The sequence below is a fragment of the Delphinapterus leucas genome, chromosome 11, assembly GCF_059928025.1.
Source record: "Delphinapterus leucas isolate spDelLeu-1000000601 "Yukka" chromosome 11, BTC_Dleu_Yukka2, whole genome shotgun sequence".
Classification (NCBI taxonomy): Eukaryota; Metazoa; Chordata; class Mammalia; order Artiodactyla; family Monodontidae; genus Delphinapterus; species Delphinapterus leucas.
The window spans coordinates 63665204-63686375 of NC_143139.1; the positions used below are offsets into that span (position 1 = coordinate 63665204).

A 21172-nucleotide genomic window follows, 5' to 3' on the forward strand; every position below is an offset into this window, starting at 1 on the left:
CTTTACTGCCCATGTGTTGCATTTTACATTCTAAATTCCACTTTCAGAGGTGATCATTTTCTCTGATCTGAAGCTGTATGTTGGTGACCTCTCTCAGCACATTCGTCCAATAATGCAGTCCTCAGAGTACAAAGCCCAGTAAAGGGCCACAACTGAGCAGGATCTTCATCTGGCCCTGGCTTCCATCATTACATTTTCTGCTTCTTTTGCCTCTGGCCACCAAATGCTACACATTCGACTTTATTCTAAATTTTCCCTTTATCTTTTCCCTTGGTTTCCAGATTGGAGCCATTGCCTATTTTGACTAAGCAAATTCATTACTTAGGAAGAACTAAAACATATTTTTAAAAAGTGTTTCTTTCGTGTCAAAATGGTATGGGTTCGCTTTCACCAGTTCAAAAAAGTAAGGCATTAAATAAACCCTCACAACCTGATGGAATCACTGGAGTAAATCTTGTGTGGCCTAAAGGGTTATTCCAGTTGATGTCACTGCTGGATACACAGTTACTTAATAAATGCTTATTGAGAGAATATATGAATGAGAAAAATTATCTTTAGTTAATTACTACTTTTTTAAGACTTTCACTCTGTTGTCACACTTCAAACTCACAATAATCATGTGATTAGCTGAAATTCTATGTTATTAGTTTTATGTAAAACTATGCTGGCTCTTCCCACCTGAAATCGGATCGCAGTACATGGTTGCTCTGAAAATTGTAACCAAAAAACCAAAAATGATCTGAGTACTAATGCCAGAAATTTTGCTGATGAAACAATGGAAACAACTGGATTTAAAGGTGAATACAGGGGACTTCCCTGGTGGTCCAGTGGTTAAGACTTTGCCTTCCAATGCAGGAGGTGCGGGTTCGATCCCTGGTCGGGGAGCTACAATCCCACATGCCTTGCGGCCAAAAAAAACCAAAACAGAAGCAATACTGTAACAAATTCAATAAAGATTTAAAAAAAAAAAAAAGAAAGAATACAAGTTGACATGGGCAGCCGGGCATGGTATTTTATAACATGGACTCCCAAAACCAAACCACTCATTTCTTACATGACTTCAGGCACGTGATTTAACTTCTCTGAGCTTCAGCATCTTCTCTCTATCATGTCAATGTTAACAGGATCTATTGTAACTGAGTAGTTCACATGAAAGACTTAGAATTGTGCCGAAGTTAACATTTACTGAGTATTTTGAAGATGCCGAAGGAGATGATGATGATGTAATAATGGCAGGGACTGGACTCGGGTTTTCATGTTCAGGTCATTTTCCTCCTTGTCCTGGTGTTTGGAGATTGGGTCTTCTTATTTCCAACTGCTTTGATCGCAAGGAAGCTTGGTAGTAGGGCTTTATCTCTAGAGCCAGATCATTAATGTTTATTTTGTGTCCTCTTTCAGAAAGTGCAAGTGGTGGTAACTGTTTTGGACTATGACAAGATTGGCAAGAACGATGCCATCGGCAAAGTCTTTGTGGGCTACAATAGCACCGGGGCGGAGCTGCGACATTGGTCAGATATGCTGGCCAACCCCAGGCGACCCATTGCCCAATGGCACACCCTACAGGTAGAGGAGGAAGTTGACGCCATGCTGGCCGTCAAGAAGTAAAGGGAAGAAGAAGCCTTTCTGCATTTGCCCACGTAGTGCTCTTTAGCCAGTATCTGTAAATACCTCAGTAATATGGGTCCTTTCATTTTTCCAGCCATGCATTCCTAACACAATTCAGTGGTACTTCAAATCCTGTTTTAATTTGCACAGATTTAAACGTAGAGAGCCCCTAAGCCCTTCGTCATACCACTGCTCTCCAAATCTACTCTTCTTTTAAGCAATATGATGTGTAGATAGAGCATGACTGAAATTATTTATTGTATCACACCGTTGTATATACCAGTATGCTAAAGATTTATTTCTAGTTTGTGTATTTGTATGTTGTAAGCGTTTCCTAATCTGTGTATATCTAGATGTTTTTAATAAGATGTTCTATTTTAAACTATGTAAATTGACTGAGACATAGGAGAGCTGATAATATATTATATGGTAAATATAGTATCGTCTGCATTCCAGCAAAAATATCAACTTGTAAGGCACTAGTACAGTGAAACTGACATCTTAAAGGACAACTTAAACCTGAGCTTTCTGTTGAATCATATGAGCACCAAGATACGCTGACACCACATATTTGGTGGATGAATCCAATTTTGTAGAATTTCTTCACAGGCAAATTAGCATGATCTGAGCAGCATCCAGCCTGACCTCCAGAAAGTAGAGCCACAAACCAGAATAGCATCTGTCTGTACGTATCTACAGAGCTCAAGTCATGCTTCACTCTTACATTCGAGGAAGCAACTGAACAGGGGTCAAGGATTTCACGTTACTGCATATAGAGTAATGACACGATGGTGTTCCGTGTGTGTGTGTGTGTGTGTGTGTGTACGCGTGCATTTGTTTGGGGATGGGGTGGGTGGGAAAAAAGCTGAGGGGAGAAGAAGTCAGCATTTCTGAAATACTGCCTGACTATTTAAAAAGAAAAAAGTAGCTCTCCGTTAACACCTTTATACAAAATGTGCATCCTGTGAATTCTGTTCCAGATTTCACACCTACTATAACTTCAGAAGGTTTGCACATCAGACTTTGTAACAAAATATTTTATTATACAAAACCAGATTAGAAGGAATGCAGAATATTTTTAACACAGCAATCTGTGCTTATGACACAAAATTACTTTGTGGTAAGCAGACAGTATTGTAATCCCATCAAAAGAGGAAAAAATAAAACAATTAGCCATAGTTCTGAATGCACTTCCATTAAGCCAAAACAGACAGCTAGTGATCTTTTTATATGCTCTTTTTACGTAAATAAGTTTTAATTTGTCCTTTAAAAAAAGGTGAAACAAAACCAAGAACAAGTTCTAGAAAACTGAAGCAACCTCTTATGTATACTAGATGCTTGATTTAGGAGGAGTTTTTAAATGTTTTCAGTGTTGTTATGTAGTAATTGGCACTATTACAAAGCTACTAGTCATTCCATAAGAGTCTTAAAGGACTGCTCTGTGTAACACTGTGACTGCCCTGTGTGCTTAGACACGTAATGTAGTTTCCTCAGTGGATAGCACTCAATCTATTCCGTAGTGATATTGTAACAATACTGCCATTCCCTCCTACTGCACTGCCCAAGGTGTGTGTAGCACAAACCGTTCTCATTACAAAGGACCAATTCAGCACTGAAAAGCTATGCATAGGACAAGAAAGATACAAAGCATGGGGTGGAACACACAGCATTTCGTCAAGCACTGTGCAATATTCCATATTTTTCCCCACTATGTTAGACCACCGCTTTGCCGAAAGGCAGCCCATGACCTCATGCTGCATGTAGCCTTTTCTCCCACTCACCTCTGTGACCCTTTTCACTCGCAGGCCACAGAGAGTAGTGATGCTCTGAAGTGAAAGTTTTGTCTCCAAAAATACCAAAACAAAATGAAGGAAAACTAAGCATTAGCCTCACGTTCAGACTTTCAGATATCGCACCATGGCTTTTACAACTGCAAAGAGAATTCAAAAGGGGCTGATGGGAAGCTTCAAACATGGGGTTGGCTGTTTCCTGATAAAACTACAATTCCTGTCTTGTTCTTTCCTCATCAAAGAAGAGGCAAGCCCTTTGGCCTTTCAGCCCAGTCGTAGCAAACTCCTTAGAACTGGGATAGACCTGGAGGACAAAGGGAGAATAACATCTCCCTCTTCCATGGATGGTCCATACTTTTTTCAAAAGGTAGATAATAGAAAATGCACAAGTCACGATGTGAGATTAAATACCAGTTTGAACAGAAGATTCAAATGAGACTCCTTCCAACTTAAAAGATCAGACCCTACCAAAGAGAGGGAGTTGATTGACTTTTAAAAATTCCTTGAATACCAGAAACTGACATTTGATTTCACCATATTTCAGTTTTAAGTTGTTCGCGCTGAAACAAACATTTTGAAACAAGCAGGTTCGAGCTGCCGAATACACATCATTTCTTGCATTAAAGCACGATTAATGCATTCTCTTGCAACACTGCCAGACATGGGATATTGTCACGATAGAATTAGTTGGTACTACGCCACCTGTCAAAAGTCAGTGACCGAACCTGCTTTAAGACCAAGATTCATCTTCCAATAAGCCACATGTACCTTTCTGACAAAGCTGTGTAAAGTATTAGAATCTGATGCTCTAGAAAGATCCTAGTTGCCTTTGTGTATATTTACTGCCTGCTTGAGTGCTTCTCTGTGTGGGTATTCTCTGTATCTTGTAGAAATGTTGGGGTGTTTTCTTCTGCCATATGGCTCGTGGCCCGCGAGTCAACTCCTTAGCTGTATTTTACCTTCATTTTTGATGAGGTAGTTTAAATTTTGTTTCATTTCGTGTAGTGAATTCCACAGGAGTTTTCTGATTGTTGTTAAAAATGACTTAACATATTACACAGATATTCAATAAAAATGTTTTATTTCCTGTTGTTGTTGCTGCCTTTCAACCCTTTTTCTTACCTGACTCTGGTGGGGAGTCCATGGCCTATTGACTTTGGAGCCTGCTGGAAGCAGGGGCACCTAAACAAAAGCTTGCACTGAATGCCAACCTCTGAGTCATGTCTATGAAGACAGAATGGCTGGAGGGAAAACAATGCCCAGAGAGCATTTGGAACACTGGGCATGTCTTTCTCAACATGTGTCTCTCTGTTCCTGTTTGTGATGAGTTCACCAGGCACACTTACAGGCTTCCTGCTTTGCCCAAAATGTGTCCTCCAGGATTTTCATACTCTAGAGTCTGAGTCCCATAAGCCTCTCCAGAATGGAATTAAAAATAAGATATTTTAAAGCCAGTCTTCAAAGGAGAGCATGACACATTAACTTCCCTGCCTACCACAATTACTAGGTAAAACAAGTAAACATCTTTCCCCCACTAAATGCAACATTCATCAGGTACCTGCTGTGTACCGTGTTTTTCCTGGGTGATGGAGATACAACAAATGATGCGATAAGATTCACCTGGTCCCAAAGAGCCCACAGTCTCAGGCAGACATGTAAATGCAGTATCCCAAGATGCTATGAGGTACACCCTGAGTCCCTGAGAGCTTTCACCAGACCAATCCTAGTGGACACGATGGTGTGCCACCCTCACTCCCCTTCAGCACCTAGAAGCTGCTAGAAGCCTTGCCTGCCGACAGCTCACAGCCCTGTCCCTCTGCCCTCTGCTAAGGAGACTGCCTTACCTGAGGTCACGCGTCCTCCCAGGGGGTGCAGCTCACATTCCGTGGCCCACAGTGGACCTCCTGCGCTGTCATGGCCGAGAGGGTTAGTTGACGGTGCTTGTGCAACCGCAGTGCTGTTCGACTTCTCCCTCTGCCCCGTCAGTAGTCCTCACTCCTTCACGGGTGGCGCTCCCAAGGGCGCTCGCCAATAGGACTCCTTCTCAGAATCCATACCCTGGGATCCCTGTCTTTGGGGGAAGAGATAGGAAGAGAAGATTTCTAGAGAATACAATACCAGAGGGAAATCCTAAAGGAACTGGTAGGAGTTATCCAAGTCCATGAGTGGGCAAGACTGTGGCAACATTTATCTCATTTAACAAGGCTTAAGGTTCACTCATGATAAGGTCTCCGATAGCTGCCTATATCTTACTCCCTTCAGCAGCGTTCACTGGGCCCTGCCAAATAAGGGTAAGGACTAAGCCCAAGCAGCTTAGACAGCCAGGGAAGAGGCCACCTAACTACTGTTTCTGAGGAAACAATTGGCAGAGGTCTAAATGTAAGTTGAGAAAAGAAAATTTGAGACCCGTGAGGGTAAGGAGCGAAAAAAAAAAAAAAAAAATCAGCATTATAAGTAAGATGGTTCAGTTTTCAATGGTGAGCATTTTGTTTTCCTTAAACAGCTCTTGACATTAGTTTACAAAAAGAATGTTTCTTAATGAAGTACCAAAAAGAAAAATCACCATATCCTTTTTTCAATGTCTGTATTTCAAATAAGGAATTTAATATAAGAAATTGGCCCCATAAAAGATCTGAGAAAGCCAAGCAGAGACAGCAGGTTAACCCAGAGGTGAACAGATACCACCTGTAATTATATGCTAGGGCTGCCCTAACAAAATACCACAGACCTGGTGGCTTAACCAACGAAAATTTATTTTCTCACAGTTTTGGAGGTCAGAAGTCTGAGATCAAGGTGTTGGCAGGGTTGGTTTCTTCTGAGATCTCTCTCCTTGGCTTGTAGGTGGCATCTTGTCCCTGTGTGTTCACCTGGACTTCCCTCTATGTGTGTCTGTGTCCTAACCTCTTCTTATAAGGACATGAGTCATATTGGATTAGGGTCCACCCTAATGACCTCATTTACACTTAATTACCTCTTTAAGCACCCTATCTCCAAATACAGTCACATTCTGAGGTATTAAGGGGTTAGGACTTCAGCATACAAATTGGGGGTGGGGCGTAACTGAGCCCATAACATCACCCCTAAGGCTGGAAAAACAAAATGGAGAAGAGATGTTAACACAGCCCAGAACCATAGCGGAGGGGCCAGAACCTGTGGGAATTAGCATGGAACCACCAAAGGGTCTCGGGTGCTGGTGTTGGAACCAACAAAGAGGCTCCCCATTGGAGGCTAAACCTGGGCCTCCCACCAGCATAACCTAATCAGAGTCAGCTGGGGAGGGAGTCCGGGAAGTAGCCTGCTAGGTCTTAGAGCCGGCCACTGCGTACATAGCCAGCACAGAAAGGTGGGAATGAGGGTGGAGAAAAAGCAGGCAAATGACCAATACTTTAGGTGTCTCAGTCCATTCAGGCCGCTATAAACAAGAACACCGTAGACGGGGTGATTTAAACAACAAATATTTATTTCACACAGTTCTGAAGGCTGGGAAGTCCAGGATCAAGGCACCAGCAGATTGAGTGTCTGGTGGGAGGTGGTCTTCTTGCTGTGTCCTCACACGGGGGAAGGGACAAGTGAGCTGTCTCTGGGGTCTCTTTTATCAGGGCACAATCCCATCCATGAGAGTTTCACCCTTGTAACTTAATCACTCCCAAAGTCCCCCATGCCACCTTCTAATACAATTACTTTAAGTGTTAGGATTTCAACATAAGAATTTCAGGGGGACATAAACATTCAGTCCATAACATTAGGAAACTTTTAGCAGCTGCACAGGTTTTCTAAATGCTCTGGTTTCTTCCCTGTAGGATTCAGGTGTTCCTATCCGAGCCACACCTGATGAAACAGGTGCAAGAAATCACAGTCTTCCATTTATGCAGAGAGTTGACTAATACAGATTTGAAAGTTCCAACCAAGATTGTCATTACCCACTCCCTGCAACACAACTTTATTACATATGCACAGGACTCTTTGATGTGTAGCAAGTGATTTAAGCTGCACACAAATCTTTACTGTAAAACAGTCAGACGGTGACTTTGGAATAAGAAGGTTAAAAAAGCAGGAAAATAAAAATGAGAAATAGCCTGATACTAAATGTACAAAGAAATTTTCCAAAGCAAACAGAATAATAATTATGCTGGAGGAACCATCAAGAGGGAGCAGTAATAAAAGCACCATGCAAACCTGCTGATCATTTCTGTGTGATCTAAGTTCTGAGGCTGCCTGTAAGTTACCTGCATTTTAAAGTCTGCATTTCAGCCATACTGATTCCTTCCCCCTCCCTGACCAATACATATCCCCAAAGTTCCCACACTCATCCTTCTTCTTTAACAGTAACCATCTTGCCAGCAAAGGCTTTTTCCCTGTGCAAAATGGACTTGCCCTCGCCAGAGCACACAAGGTTAAAAGGGATTTTGTACTGAACAAGTCAGGGCTCACTTCCTTCTCAGCTGTCCACTTTACTTCGGTCACTTTCCTACCTCCTCTGGCCTGGGAGTGAAGCAAAGAGGTGACATCCTTTATAGGCAGGATTTTTTGAGTTGCCTGTGGAAGGAACCCAATTCAAGCTGGGTTAAGGAGAAAAAGAGAGGGAGGGAAAGGGATCCAGGAGAGGGAGAGAAAGACAGAGACAAAGAGAGACAGAGACAGGGCTTCCCTGCTGGCACAGTGGTTGAGAGTCCGCCTGTCGATGCAGGGGACACGGGTTCGTGCCCCGGTCCGGGAAGATCCCACATGCCGCGGAGCGGCTGGGCCCGTGAGCCATGGCCGCTGAGCCTGCGCGTCCGGAGCCTGTGCTCCGCAACGAGAGAGGCCACAAGAGTGAGAGCCCCGCGTACCGCAAAAAAACAAAACAAAGAGAGAGACAGAGACAGAGAGAGGAACTATTGGCTCATCTAACCAGGAAGTTCAAGTTATGATTCCATTCAGAAACAACTGGATCAAGGGTCACAATGTCATCATTCTCTTTCTCCCTCCCCCACACCCCTGTCCAACTCTGTTCCCAGTATTACTTCATTGTCAAGTTCCAGTGCCTCCATGATGGCCCCTAGCACCTCCAAACTTCTATTCTTCCAGCTTAGCACGCTTGCCGAGAGTGCCACTTTCACAATTATGTCGCTAAAGTTCCCAGACCTGACTTACATGCTTGCGGCACATGCCCTCCTTAAAATAACCACTGTGGCCACATGATGCAGTGTTCACTTTGGCCAAGCCTAGGTGTTGTCCCAGCCCAAGAGCCACAGAGATGGAGCAAGGATAGTTACTCAAAGGAAAATCAAAGTGCTCTTACCAGGGAAGAAAAGTGGTACTTAGCACACAAAAACAACATGCATCTACTCGTTGGCCCTGGTTCGCCTCTGCCCCAAGAGGAGGAAAGCTGAAGGTACAAACTCAGCCACGGCAGTAGCCTGGTCATTTTTCCTTTTGACCAAAAGCACTATCAGGAAGGAAATTTTGAAAGTATGCACCACCTTTCAACCACCTGAAAACGTCCATGTTCACCTTCCTACTTATTGCCAGGAAAACCAGTCAACTGCTATATATTTTAAGCAGCCTCTTTTGAAAAGCACTGAGATATTAACACAACTTTAGATTCCTGAATTTGTAAAAAGAATTTGTTATTATTATAGAAACTTATCAGGAGGAAAGGGAAATAGGAAAAATTCACTCTACATACCTTTCTTGTTTTTACAAATGGACTGACTGTCTTGGTCCATATATACAATCACCCTTTAGATGGTGATTGTATAGAATTTAGTATCAACTTCTTTCACTTAACGTGAAACACAAGATTTTTTTCTTGTCGCCACACAGTCTGTAATTCTTATTTTTAACGGCCACCTGACTTTTCTTCAGATAGACAAACAAAAATGTATTTGACCGTTTCCCCAATAGCAGATTTTAAGTTGTTACTAATTTATTTCTTATATAAATAACATTGTAGTGATACATTAGTGAAGATTTTATTTATTTTAGATTCTGTTAATCTACTATTATCTATTTTCTCAAGATAAGTTTCCAGAATTTTCCAATTTGGTTTCTGGAAGTTCCCACCAAAATGCACTGCTACTGGTGTTATGTGCTCCGGTTTTCCCACAGCCTTCCCAGCTGTGGTCATCATGCTTTGAATGTCTGACAGCTGTAGAGGGTCACGTTGCCTCGGTGATAAAAGGTCCAGAGCTGGAATATGAGTCTTTCCATTCCAGGGCCACTGCCCTCCTCACTACTCCAGGCAGCTTGGCTAAAGAAAATCAATGGCAGGAGTAAAAGGTTGGCAAAGAGCCTGAAAAGAAAGGACACCAGGCGAGAATCTCAAGGAAGAGAAGGCCCAGGACGAGGAGGGTTCAGATGGGACTCTTGCCTCATTCTCACCTTCACCAACAAATCCAGGGACTCTGAGCGCTGGGGAGTCTCTCCGGTCCCTCCCTGTTTCTTTAAACCCCTCGTTCAGGCTTGCATCTTATCTTAGCATCAGTGTCACAGAAGCCTCACAACAATCCCTCCCAACATCCAGCCTCACCGGCTCCAGCTCTCACTGCAGACCGGACAAAGCACCACCCTGAGAGCTGGCAGCCTGCGTTCAAATCCTGCTCCAATCACTAAGCTACATAGCCCTGGACAAGCCACCTACTTTTGCAAATAAAAGATAATTGATATTAAAACCTGGTATAAAATAAGCATTCAATAAAAGGTAGTTATGGTCTTTCTGAATCTAGCTCAGTGTCAGTAAACTTCACCTGTAAAAAAAGCTTTTGGGGAGCTTTGTGGGCAATATGTTCTTTGTGGCATCTTCTCTTCTTCTGGCTGTCTGACAATCATCCATCCCTCCTTTCTTTTCAACCCTTTAAAGATGTAAAACCCCCTGCACTTGCTTCGGCAGCACATATACTAAAAATGTAAAAACCTTTTGTAGTTCACAGACCATACGGATACAAATGGCTGCAGTTTGCGGACTAGCTTCAAGTCACATCACTCTGCTTCTTAAAAGCCTCCCCTGGGCCTTCCCTGGTGGCACAGTGGTTAAGAATCTGCCTCCCAATGCAGCGGACACAGGTTCGGGCCCTGGTCCGGGAAGATCCCACATGCCGTGGAGAAACTGGGCCTGTGCACCACAACTACTAAGCCTGTGCTCTAGAGCCCTTGAGCCACAACTACTGAGCCCGCATGCTACAACTAGTGAAGCCCGCACGCCTAGAGCCAGTGCTCTGCAACAAGAGAAGCCACTGCAATGAGAAGCCCGCGCACCGCAAAGAAGAGTAGCCCCCGCTCACCGCAACTAGAGAAAGCCCACGCACAGCAACAAAGACCCAATGCAGCCAAAAATAAATAAATAAAATATATTTTAAAAAAAAGAAAAAACAAAAAACCTCCCCTGTTTCCTCTTCCCTATAGACTTAAATTTAAATTCTTCAGCGTGGCATTCAAAGCTGTCTCCAGATATTAACCACGCCCCTCTGCCAGCCCCGCCCCGTATCCCAGCTACACAATTCTCTGAACAAATCCACGTGCTCTTCCGGCTCACACCTTCACTGATGCTGTCCCCTCCACCTGAAGTTCCCTGACACAATCTGGCAGGTTGGTGAGTGACGTGGGAAGGGAAGGAAGGCTGTGGAGACACTCAGGCAATTTGGGAAAGGAGAGAGATGTGACATTTTGTTCCCAATGCACTGTCTCTGTGAAGCACAGCCTAGGTTCTCAGGCTTAGTTCCTTAGTCCTGTGTTCTTCCAGCCACCCACGAGCCCCACATGCCTCCAACCGTTAGGCAAACAACCATAATCTTTAGAGTAACGATGCCTGAAAGACTCACCATTTTCCTTGAACATACTGAAGATTTTTTTTTAATTCAAGGGAAAATGAACATATTTCAGAATATTAAAGCACTGCTTCCTCCAGCAAATGTGAGACAGTCAGATGATTTATAAATTATAAAAAGGAATGGGATAATCGGTCCTTGACTAATTTCCTGTCAGTGTCACAGTTGCCTCATTTTCTTACATTTCCCTAAAATCTGCACTGCTGTTTTCTTAGAGCCGGAACTCAGACTCAGGTGACCCAAATTAGACAGGCTCGGGACAGTAATTTACGGGCTGAGTGACTCATTAACTCTGGCTTTGCCTCTAGCCGGGATGATCCCTGCATGTGTCCCATGGCCAGGAAGAAGCCACATGGCCTCTTTTGCCTCCCAACCCCCAGGACCCATCACCCAAGCCGGCATTTTTACCATGAAAAGATTCTCTTACTTCACCAGGAGCTCTTTAGGAAGAGATATACCATCTCTACATATTTATTCAATACTTACTCTGAAATAAGTGCTAATTCTTTGGTTGGGAGTCTCAGGCAGACTGGACTGAAGTGGGGTACTGTTATGGACCGAATTGTGCCCTCCCCAAAATTCATATGTTGAAGCCCTAACTCCCAGTCAGAATGTGACTGTATTTGGAGATATAGATTTAAAGAGGTGATTAAGTTCAAATGAGCCATTAGAGTGGGCCCTAATCCAATCTGACTGGTGTCCTTGTAAGAAATGGGTCTCATTGGGCTAAAATCGACATTGTGGCAGAGCTGCATTTCTTCTGGAGGCTCTAAGTGAGAGTTCATATCCTTGCCTTTTCTAGCTTGTAGTGGTTGCCCACATTCCTTGGCTGGTGGCCCCCTTGCTCCATGTAGCAGTATCTCCTCTTACCCATCCTCCTTCTTCCCATCTCTCTGACCACAGTCAGGGAAAGGTTCTCCATTTTCAAGGACTCGTGATTAAATTGGGCCCACGTGGATAATTCAACATACTCGCCTCATCCCAAGGTCCTTAACCGTAATCATATCACAAAATCCCTTTGCCATGTAACAAACATATTCACATTTCAGGGATCTTGCACATCCTTGGGGCCATTAATCTCCCTATCACATTGTGTTATTTAAATATTATTGAAACTATTAATTTCAATTTTTTAACTTTTCTTAATGTGCCTACTAAAATATTTTAAGTTACCTATGTGGCCTTCTTTTGTGGCTCACATTATATTTTTATTGGACAATATGACATTAGAAATTGAGAAACACAGAGATCAAGAGATTTGTCAAAATTTATAAATCAACTCAATAATGGTGCTAAAAACTTTGAAGTGGCTCAGGCTCAGGGCTCAGACTTCCCTTTCCATACTCATCCTGGGTGATCTCATCCTGCCTAATGACGTTAATGCTATTTACACACTGATGACTCCAAAATTTTTATCTTCAGCCCAGACCTCATCCTTGAACTGTAGTTTCATATACCCAACTACCTACTTAATGTTTCACTTGGATGCCTAATAGCATCTCAAATGTAATATGTCTCAATCTGAACCCTTGTTCTTCCCCAGCACCAATCCCACTCTCCATCCCACCCTGCTGCTCATATAGTTTTCCCCCATCTCAGTAAGGCTCCAAAGCTCAAAGGTAACATTGACTACTCTATTTGTTTCCTGACCCACATCCAATATATCAGCAAGTTCTGTCAGTTCTACCTGTGAAATACATCCAGTTTCTGCTCATTCTTGGTAGCCTCCCACCTGGTCCAAGCCACCCTTGTCTTTCGCCATGGTTAACTCAACAGCCCCATAACTTGCCTCTATAATTTCATCCTTCTCCCTTTCAGTTTATTTTTAATAGAGCAGCCAAAGTTATCATGTTAAAACACATAGATCACATCATTTCTCATCTTAAAATTCTCCAACGATTTTCCATCTCAGTTGAAAGAAACACTGAATTCCTTACCATGTTCCACAAGACCCTGCATGGTCTGGATCCCAGCTGCTGCTTTGACCTCATCACTTACCACTCTCTGGTTGGCTTACACCACTCATTTGTACTTGCCTCCTTGCTGTTCCTCAGACATGCCAAACATGCTCCCACTTCAGGGCCTTTGCACCTACTGCACTTGCTGTTCCCTCTACTTCAGCAGTCATTCTCCAGAGAACCCCATGTCTCGTTCCTTCATTTTCTTTAGGTCCTTAATCAAACACCAACTTTCACCATCCTCATTCCTTCACCCTTTCCCGCTACCCTGCCTTATTTTTCTCCACGAAACACCACCTGGCACACTAAATATTTTCTTGTTTATCTGTTTGCTGGCTGTTTCTGCTCAAAGAAATGTATCCATAAGGACTGAGCCTTTCATCTGCTTTGTTCATTCCTATATCTCTAGCATCTAGAATAGTGACTCGCACATAGTAGGTGCTCAATAAATATATAAACTAATTGACTCAGAAAGAATTCATAATGTTAGGCTGAATAATTAAGAATGAGCTAGATAACCATGCATTAAATATGTTTTTCAGAACTGTATTGTTTGGTTCTAGCAGATCTTTAAATGCATCTTTCAAGAGTTAGCCACCTTAGCCAATTTTCAGATAAGAGTCTCATTCTTCAAAGAGCTAGTGGTTTCAAATCCTAGTTGCCCTTTTGCCACTCAAAATCAGTTTTTCTTACGTGGATAATTGTTTAAATCTCGTCTTTAGAACTGACAAGGGAAAATGTAGATAACTGCTGTTACAATAAATGGAAAAGCGCCAAAAACTACTGATATTTTCAGTTCATTTAACCCCTAATCAACTGTCAAACAGAACATCCTTCCCAACTGACAGCTTCAGTTAGCAAACGAAGGGGCCTGCTTGTCTCAGGCTCCTGTCATATCAAGAGTCTCAGAAGGCAAACTAATTGCTTATCACCTAAGAAGAACAGGAACGGGGCATTACATTTTCTTATTACTGTACAACTTTATTTCTCTTTTTGCTAATGCTTTTGGAGCTGGTGATGTCAAATTTTGAACTGCATATTTTGATCCCATACAGAAAGCAGTGCTGCTGCAGAGAGGCAGAGACCAATAGGTGGGCTCCTAGATTGATTTGTGTCACATGAAAGATACTCACGGATACTCCTTGAAATACTCACGTGAGGGGACGATTGAGCAAGGAGTTCAAGAAGGAGGCAAGAGCAGCCGGAAGCAGGATGCAGGGGGTTTGAGGTTCCTAGTTAACAACCACCAAGACATGAGATGGGGGAAAAAACCCGACCTTCTCTATGACTACCTTCTCTATTGAGTAATAGCACAGACTGATTAAAAAAATAAAAAATAGGACTTCCCTGGTGGCGCAGTGGTTGAGAGTCTGCCTGCCGATGCAGGGGACACGGGTTCGTGCCCCGGTCCGGGAGGATCCCACATGCCGCGGAGCGGCTGGGCCCGTGAGCCATGGCCGCTGAGCCTGCACGTCCGGAGCCTGTGCTCCGCAACGGGAGAGGCCGCAACAGTGAGAGGCCTGCGTACCGCAAAAAAAATAATAAAAATAAAAAATAAAAACCCACAACTTCTAGTCTAGAGTCCAAAGCCCCTAGAGATTTTGATTTCTCTTTCTCGGTTTCTAAATTCCTCTGCCTTATTTCTTTGCCTTCTCTCTTCTCTCTCTGTAGGACATTCAGTTGTTGTTTTCATTGATTATACTTTTTGTAAACAAATTTCTACTCTTAGTTTTTTGAGATAGTGGGATAAAGGGTACATTATTTCCCTTTTTACCTAGATTTTTTTATATAACTACACTTTGAAATTTAAAAATAACAAAGTAGGGACTTCCCTGGTGGTGCAGTGGTTAAGAATCCACCTGCCAATGCAGGAGACATGGGTTCGAGCCCTGGTCCAGGAAGATTTGACATGCCATGGAGCAACTAAGCCTATGCACCACAACTACTGAGCCTGTGCTCTAGAGCCCACAAGCCACAACTAGTGAGCCCGTGTGCCACAACTACTGAAGCCGGCACGCCTAGGGCCCATACTCTGCAACAAGAGAAGCCACCGCAATGAGAAGCCCACACACTGCAACGAAGAGTAGCCCCTGCTTGCCATAACTAGAGAAAGCCTGTGCACAGCAACAAAGACCCAATGCAGCCAAAAATTAATTAATTAATTAATTAAACTTTTTTAAAGTAACAAAGTAAATAGAAGACACATGTATTGGGAGCAAAAATGAAAACCACTCTGATGCAGTCCTGGACTCACTAGTACTTAAATGCTCTTTACATATTTTCATCTTGTATTAAAGTCATTCTTGGGAATTCCCTGGCCTTCCAGTGGTTAGGACTCCGCACTTTCACTGTGAAGGGCGTGAGTTTGGTCCCTGGCCAGGGAGCTAAGATCTCACAAGCCGTGCAGCGCAGCCAAAGTCATTCTTGATATAATCCTGACCTCCACAAATATACGTCCAGGAGAAAAACCACACAGTCTCTAAACTGAACTTGAGAGCAGGGACTTTGTCTTTTCATCCATTCTTTAATTCAATAAAAGCAATTATTGAGTGCTTAAAAATGTCAGGAGCTAAGTTTATAACCTGAGCAAAAGAGATATAATTTGTTCCCAAAAGGATTTTAAAGTGAAGGGATTGTTTTGTTTCTTTGCATCCAGGAGTCTCACAAATGCCAGGAATATAGGGGACACTGGATAAATGTTGTTTTAACTAATTACTAACTGCCTTGGGTGCCAGGGCCTTGGTTCTAGTCTCCCCAAATCCCTGAGGCACTTTTTATCAACTATTCTTTTTCCATTCAATATTTCAATCTCACCTATGCATTTGTGGACAACCTGCTCCCCCAGACAGCAGACACAAACCACATGAACAACTCTCTGTAAAATGGGGGTAGGAGATGGGAGGGGCAGTGTAGGGATCACAGATCAGTCTGTGAGTCGCCGCCCTTTCTTTAGGAAGTTAGTATTGCTCTGTTTATGACCCCTGTAGGAGCTTAATACATAGAGATCTTTGATGAAAGAGTTAATGAAGGGGTATGTGCTATTAAAAATAATGATAATTCAGAACCAGAAGATAGAAATTAATACGGCTGGTTTTTTAAGGAAAAAGCCCTGCGTGTGTGTGTGTGTGTGTGTGTGTGTGTGTGAAGGGGAGGATTCCAATGAAGTTGCTGTTGCTCGAAACATCTTTGGAATTCCTTTCGGTAAAATTATTCATAAAAAAAATACCCTAAGGATAGGTTTAACTAAAGCTTTTGGATACAGCTGAGATACGAGGAATTTCTTTTGGTCAGTCACAAGATAAAAAATTCTACTCAGCATTTCTCAAATTGAGATCCCTTTTATACTAGTCTTAAACATAAACCAACAAAAGGGTTCTGTGGCCAAAAAAGTTTAGGAACTATTTCATCCTATTCTCCACCCTGGAGATTTACAAAGCATATTTCTATTATGTTATCAGCTCTTTGCTGCTTAATTATGGATTCCCAAACTAATTTGACTAAGAAGCCTTTTAAAAAAAAATTATGCCTATCAACATTGGAAAAAAATTTATTGAGGTATAATTGATATATAACAAGAAAATCTTGTTTTAAAGTAACACGTGCTTTTCTTGTGTAATTTTAATTTTTTTTCTAAAAACCCTTAGTTGAACATACAGATTTTAGATATACCTCTTTTTAAAATCAGTTACTGTAGCAAACATTGTGAGTTATATTTTCATATCCATTTTTCCCTTCTACCTTTACAAAACAAAACAAATCCCTTTTGTTCAATGTGGCAAAGTATTCAGCTACAAACATGCACCTAATCTACATCCCTTTGTGGCGTTGTGACCAAGTTTTAGCAAATGAGATCTAAGCAGAAGTAACTAGGTATGGCTTCTAGGGAAGCTATTTAAAAGGTGAAAATTCTGCTGGTGTACCCATACAGCCTTTTTCCTCTGTCCCTCTCCCCTGCCTGGAGCACAGTCATGACACCTGAGGGGGAGCCAGCATCTTGCATCCATGAGATTGAAAGCCACAGTCTAGGGAGAGTGGAGCAGCAAGATGGAAGCAGCCTAGGCGGCTGAGGGCATTACGGGGCTGCCCTGGGCTCCAGAATGTTTTTTTTGTTTCAGAAAAACAAACTTCTTTCTTGTTTAAGCCATTGTCTGTCATATTTTCTCTTAATTTCGACCAAACACATTCGTAACCAAGAGTCACATTTATGATCACATTTCCCATAGTTTTTATCTTGCAATGAGTTGTGTTTTAGACTTATTATTCTTGTACTTTTATTGTACATCACCTCAAACCCTTCTTGACAGTACATATAGTGTATATGAAACAATAAAAACATATGTATTTATAACCATTGCAAGCTCCACACTGCAAATTGCTGTAGGTCAGCAATTAGAAATAAATGTACACGTGGTCTGCAAAGATTTTTCTAAACCTGAATATTGGTCAAAGAATCCAAAACCATTAGTTTTGTTTAATGTCGTAGCAATCACCTTCTATAAATTCTGTTTGTAAATGTAGTTCTATTCATAATTTAAGTAAATGAAAATAAATTTTGTAGTGACAATTTTATTTCATCCTTTGTAAAAACTATAAATTTCCTTAAGTGTCATTATCTTGGGTTGGGATGCCATGATCTAGATATACATCTTTAATTCTACTTTGTTCTTTTTGAACGGAGAAAATCTGACTTCATCTCAGTTCCCAGCACAACTGGCCTTGGGAATGCTGGGAAATGGATAGCTCTAAAATATGTGGGGAAATGAAGGGGATATAAATTGCTGAGTATTATCATCATCTTGATGGCATTGTAGTCTTTTTCTCTTCTTTAGACAGAGTCAGTGACTGGGAAGAGAGATATGACTGAACTCTGTAAGTCTATGTAAGAACGGAAGGGCAATAACCTAAGCCACCCTTGATGTTCTGTTGAAGACTGGCTGCTTTGCCATTGTTGCAAATTGCCCTGCAATTTTCAAAAGTAACTAAAGAGACTTGAAATTTTTACCTGAGGAATAGTGATGAGACAGAATCCAGACTCCCTTAAGAAGTTTCACCTGACTGAAAAAGGGCCAAGAAAATCAAGCCCACTTCTGGAAATTTCCATGCGTATTAGTTCTTCATAATTACAAATGGATGGACTTCCCTGGTGGTGCAGTGGTTAAGAATCCGCCTGCCAATGCAGGGGACACGGGTTCGAGCCCTGGTCCAGGAAGATCCCACATGCCGCGGAGCAACTAAGCCTGTGCGCCACAACTACTGAGCCTGCGCTTTAGAGCCCACAGGCCACAACTACTGAAGCCTGCACGTCTAGAGCCCGTGCTCCGCAACGAGAGAAGCTACCGCAATGAGAAGCCCACGCACCACAACGAAGAGTAGCCCCTGCTCGCTGCAACTAGAGAAAGCCCACATGCAGCAATGAAGACCCAATGCAGCTAAAAATTAATTAATAAATTAATTTTAAAAAATAATAATAATTACAAGTGGAATTCTATGGAGTGCTGAAGGAGTGTTGTCACTTAACGACTTCCTAAATAAACTGCCATAAAAAGAAGTATATTAAAGAGGAGTGATATTTAACATGTGGCAAGAATTATCTGAGATAAATTACAAAGAAGGTGCCTCTCAGCTTTGCATGCAAAAAGAATCTCCATTAAGTAATTAATTAACCCCAAAGCAATCCTGAACAACTGATACATTTAACAAACTTCACTGAAGGCCTATCGTTTGTTATCACTGAGATTCACACAAAGGATATAAAAAGCATTTCTATGGCAGAAGTATGTAACCATAAAAAGTTTACAACTGGGGCTTCCCTGGTGGCACAGTGGTTGAGAATCTGCCTGCCAATGCAGGGGACACAGGTTCGAGCCCTGGTCAAGGAAGATCCCACATGCCGCGGAGCAACTGGACCCATGAGCCATAACTACTGAGCCTGCGCGTCTGGAGCCTGTGCTCCGTAACAAGAGAGGCCGCGATAGTGAGAGGCCCGCGCACCGCGATGAAGAGTGGCCCCCGCTCGCCGCAACTAGAGAAAGCCCTCGCACAGAAATGAAGACCCAACACAGCCAAAAATAAATAAATAAATTTATAAAAAAAAAAAAGTTTACAACTGAATAGGAAATTTAGGACATATATAAGAGCAAAATAAATAATGATACATAAACTAAGTTGCTGCACCCAAGTGCCACAGCCAAAGGAACTACAGGAATTCAAAGGAATAAACAGGGTGTCCTGGTTAAGGGCTTTGTGAACAGAGAGAATGGGCTTGAGTCCCTGTTCCATCTCACTCCACCTTTGTGACTCTAGGCAAGTTACCTAACCTGTCTATGCCTCAGTTTCCTCATCTGTAAAATGGATTTAATAGTTGTAACTACCACAAGGTTGTTTTCAGAATTAAATATGGGGCTTCCCTGGTGGCGCAGTGGTTGAGAGTCCGCCTGCCGATGCAGGGGACACGGCTTCGTGCCCCGGTCCGGGGGGATCCCGCATGCCGCGAAGCGGCTGGTCCCGTGAGCCATGGCCGCTGAGCCTGCGCGTCCGGAGCCTGTGCTCCGCAATGAGAGAGGCCACAACAGTGAGAGGCCCGCGTACCACAAAAAAAAAAAAAAAGAAATATGATAACATACGTAAAATGCTTAGTATCGATTCTGGCAAGAGTAAGTACACAATAAATATTATCCATTATAAATACAGCCATACCTCAGAGATATCGCGGGTTCAGTTCCAAAGCACCGTAATAAAGCAAATATCACAATAAAGCAAGTCACATGAATTTTTTGGTTCCCCAGCACATATAAAAGTTATGTTTACACTATACTGTAGTCTATTAAGTGTGCAATAATAGCATTATGTCTTGAAAAACAATGTACATACCTTGATATAAAAATACTTTATTGCTAAAAATATGCTAATCATCGTCTGAGCCTTCAGCAAGTCATAATCTTTCTGATGTTGGAGGGTATGCCTCGATGTAGATGGTGCTGACTGAGCGGGTGGTGGCTGCCGAAGGCTGGGCTGGCAGTGGCAATTCCTTACATAAGACAACCATGAAGTTTGCTGCATCGATTGACTCTTCCTTTCATGAACCATTGCTCTGTAGCATCCATGCCGTTTGATAGCATTTTACCCCGAGAACTTCTTGCAAAATTAGAGTCAATCCTCTCAAACCCTGACTCTGCTTTATCAACCAAGTTTATGTAATATTCTAAATCCTTTGCTGTCATTTCAACAATCTTCACAGCATCTCCAGCAGGAGCAGATTCCGTCTCAAGAAACCACCTTCTTTGCTCATTCCTAAGAAGCATCTCCTCATCCGCTCAAGTTTTATCATGAACTTGCAGCATCTCAGTCACCTCTTCAGGTTCCACTTCTAATTCTAGTTCTCTTGCTGTTTATACCACCTCTGCAGTTACTTCCTCCAATGACATCTTCCATGAGGGTTGGGATCACCTTCTTCCAAATTCCTGTTAATGTTGATATTTTGACCTCTTCTCATGAATCACAAATGTTTTTAATGGCATGTACGTAGTGACTCCTTTCCAGAAGGTTTTCAATTTACTTTGCCCAAATCCATCAGTGGAATCAGTGTCTATGGCAGCTATAGCCTTACATAGTGTATTTCTTAAATAAGACTTGAAAGTCAAAATTATTCCTTGATCCATAGGCTGCAGAATGGATGTTGTGCTAGCAGCATGAAAACAACATGAATCTCATTGTACATCTCCATCAGAGCTCTTGGGTGACCAAATGCATTATCAATGAACCATACCATTTTGAAAAGAAGCTTTTTTCTGAGCCGTAGGCCTCAGCAGTGTGCTTAAAATATTCAAGAAACCATGTTGTAAACAGATGTGCTGTCATCCAAGCTTTGTTTTTCCATTTATAGAGCCCAGGCAGAGTAGATTTAGCGTAATTCTTAAGGACCCTAGGATTTGGGGCATGGTAAATGAGCATTGGCTTCAACTTCAAGTCACCAGCTGCATTAGCCCCTAACAAGAGAGTCAGCCTGTCCTTGGAT

The 21172-nt window shown here is 42.3% G+C and overlaps 2 protein-coding genes across 16 annotated transcripts in view; one reads left to right on the forward strand and one right to left on the reverse strand.

Annotated features, from left to right (window-relative positions):
* The window catches only part of SYT1 (synaptotagmin 1), a 194144-nt gene extending 189490 nt beyond the window's left edge, over positions 1 to 4654 (forward strand). Inside the window, exon 8 of the mRNA XM_022559918.3 lies at positions 1399 to 4654. Coding sequence (XP_022415626.1) covers positions 1399 to 1605 — 207 coding nt within the window. The 3' untranslated portion in view covers positions 1606 to 4654. The remainder of the gene's footprint in view (positions 1 to 1398) is intronic.
* The window catches only part of PAWR (pro-apoptotic WT1 regulator), a 209221-nt gene that overhangs the window by 35729 nt on the left and 152320 nt on the right, over positions 1 to 21172 (reverse strand). For 13 of the 15 annotated variants that reach the window (XR_016394997.1, XR_016394995.1, XR_016394993.1 and 10 more), the window contains one exon: positions 5240 to 14390. The gene's annotated coding sequence lies outside the window, so the exon portion shown is untranslated. The remainder of the gene's footprint in view (positions 1 to 5239; positions 14391 to 21172) is intronic. The other 2 variants (XR_016394987.1, XR_016394988.1) reach the window with 2 other exon arrangements.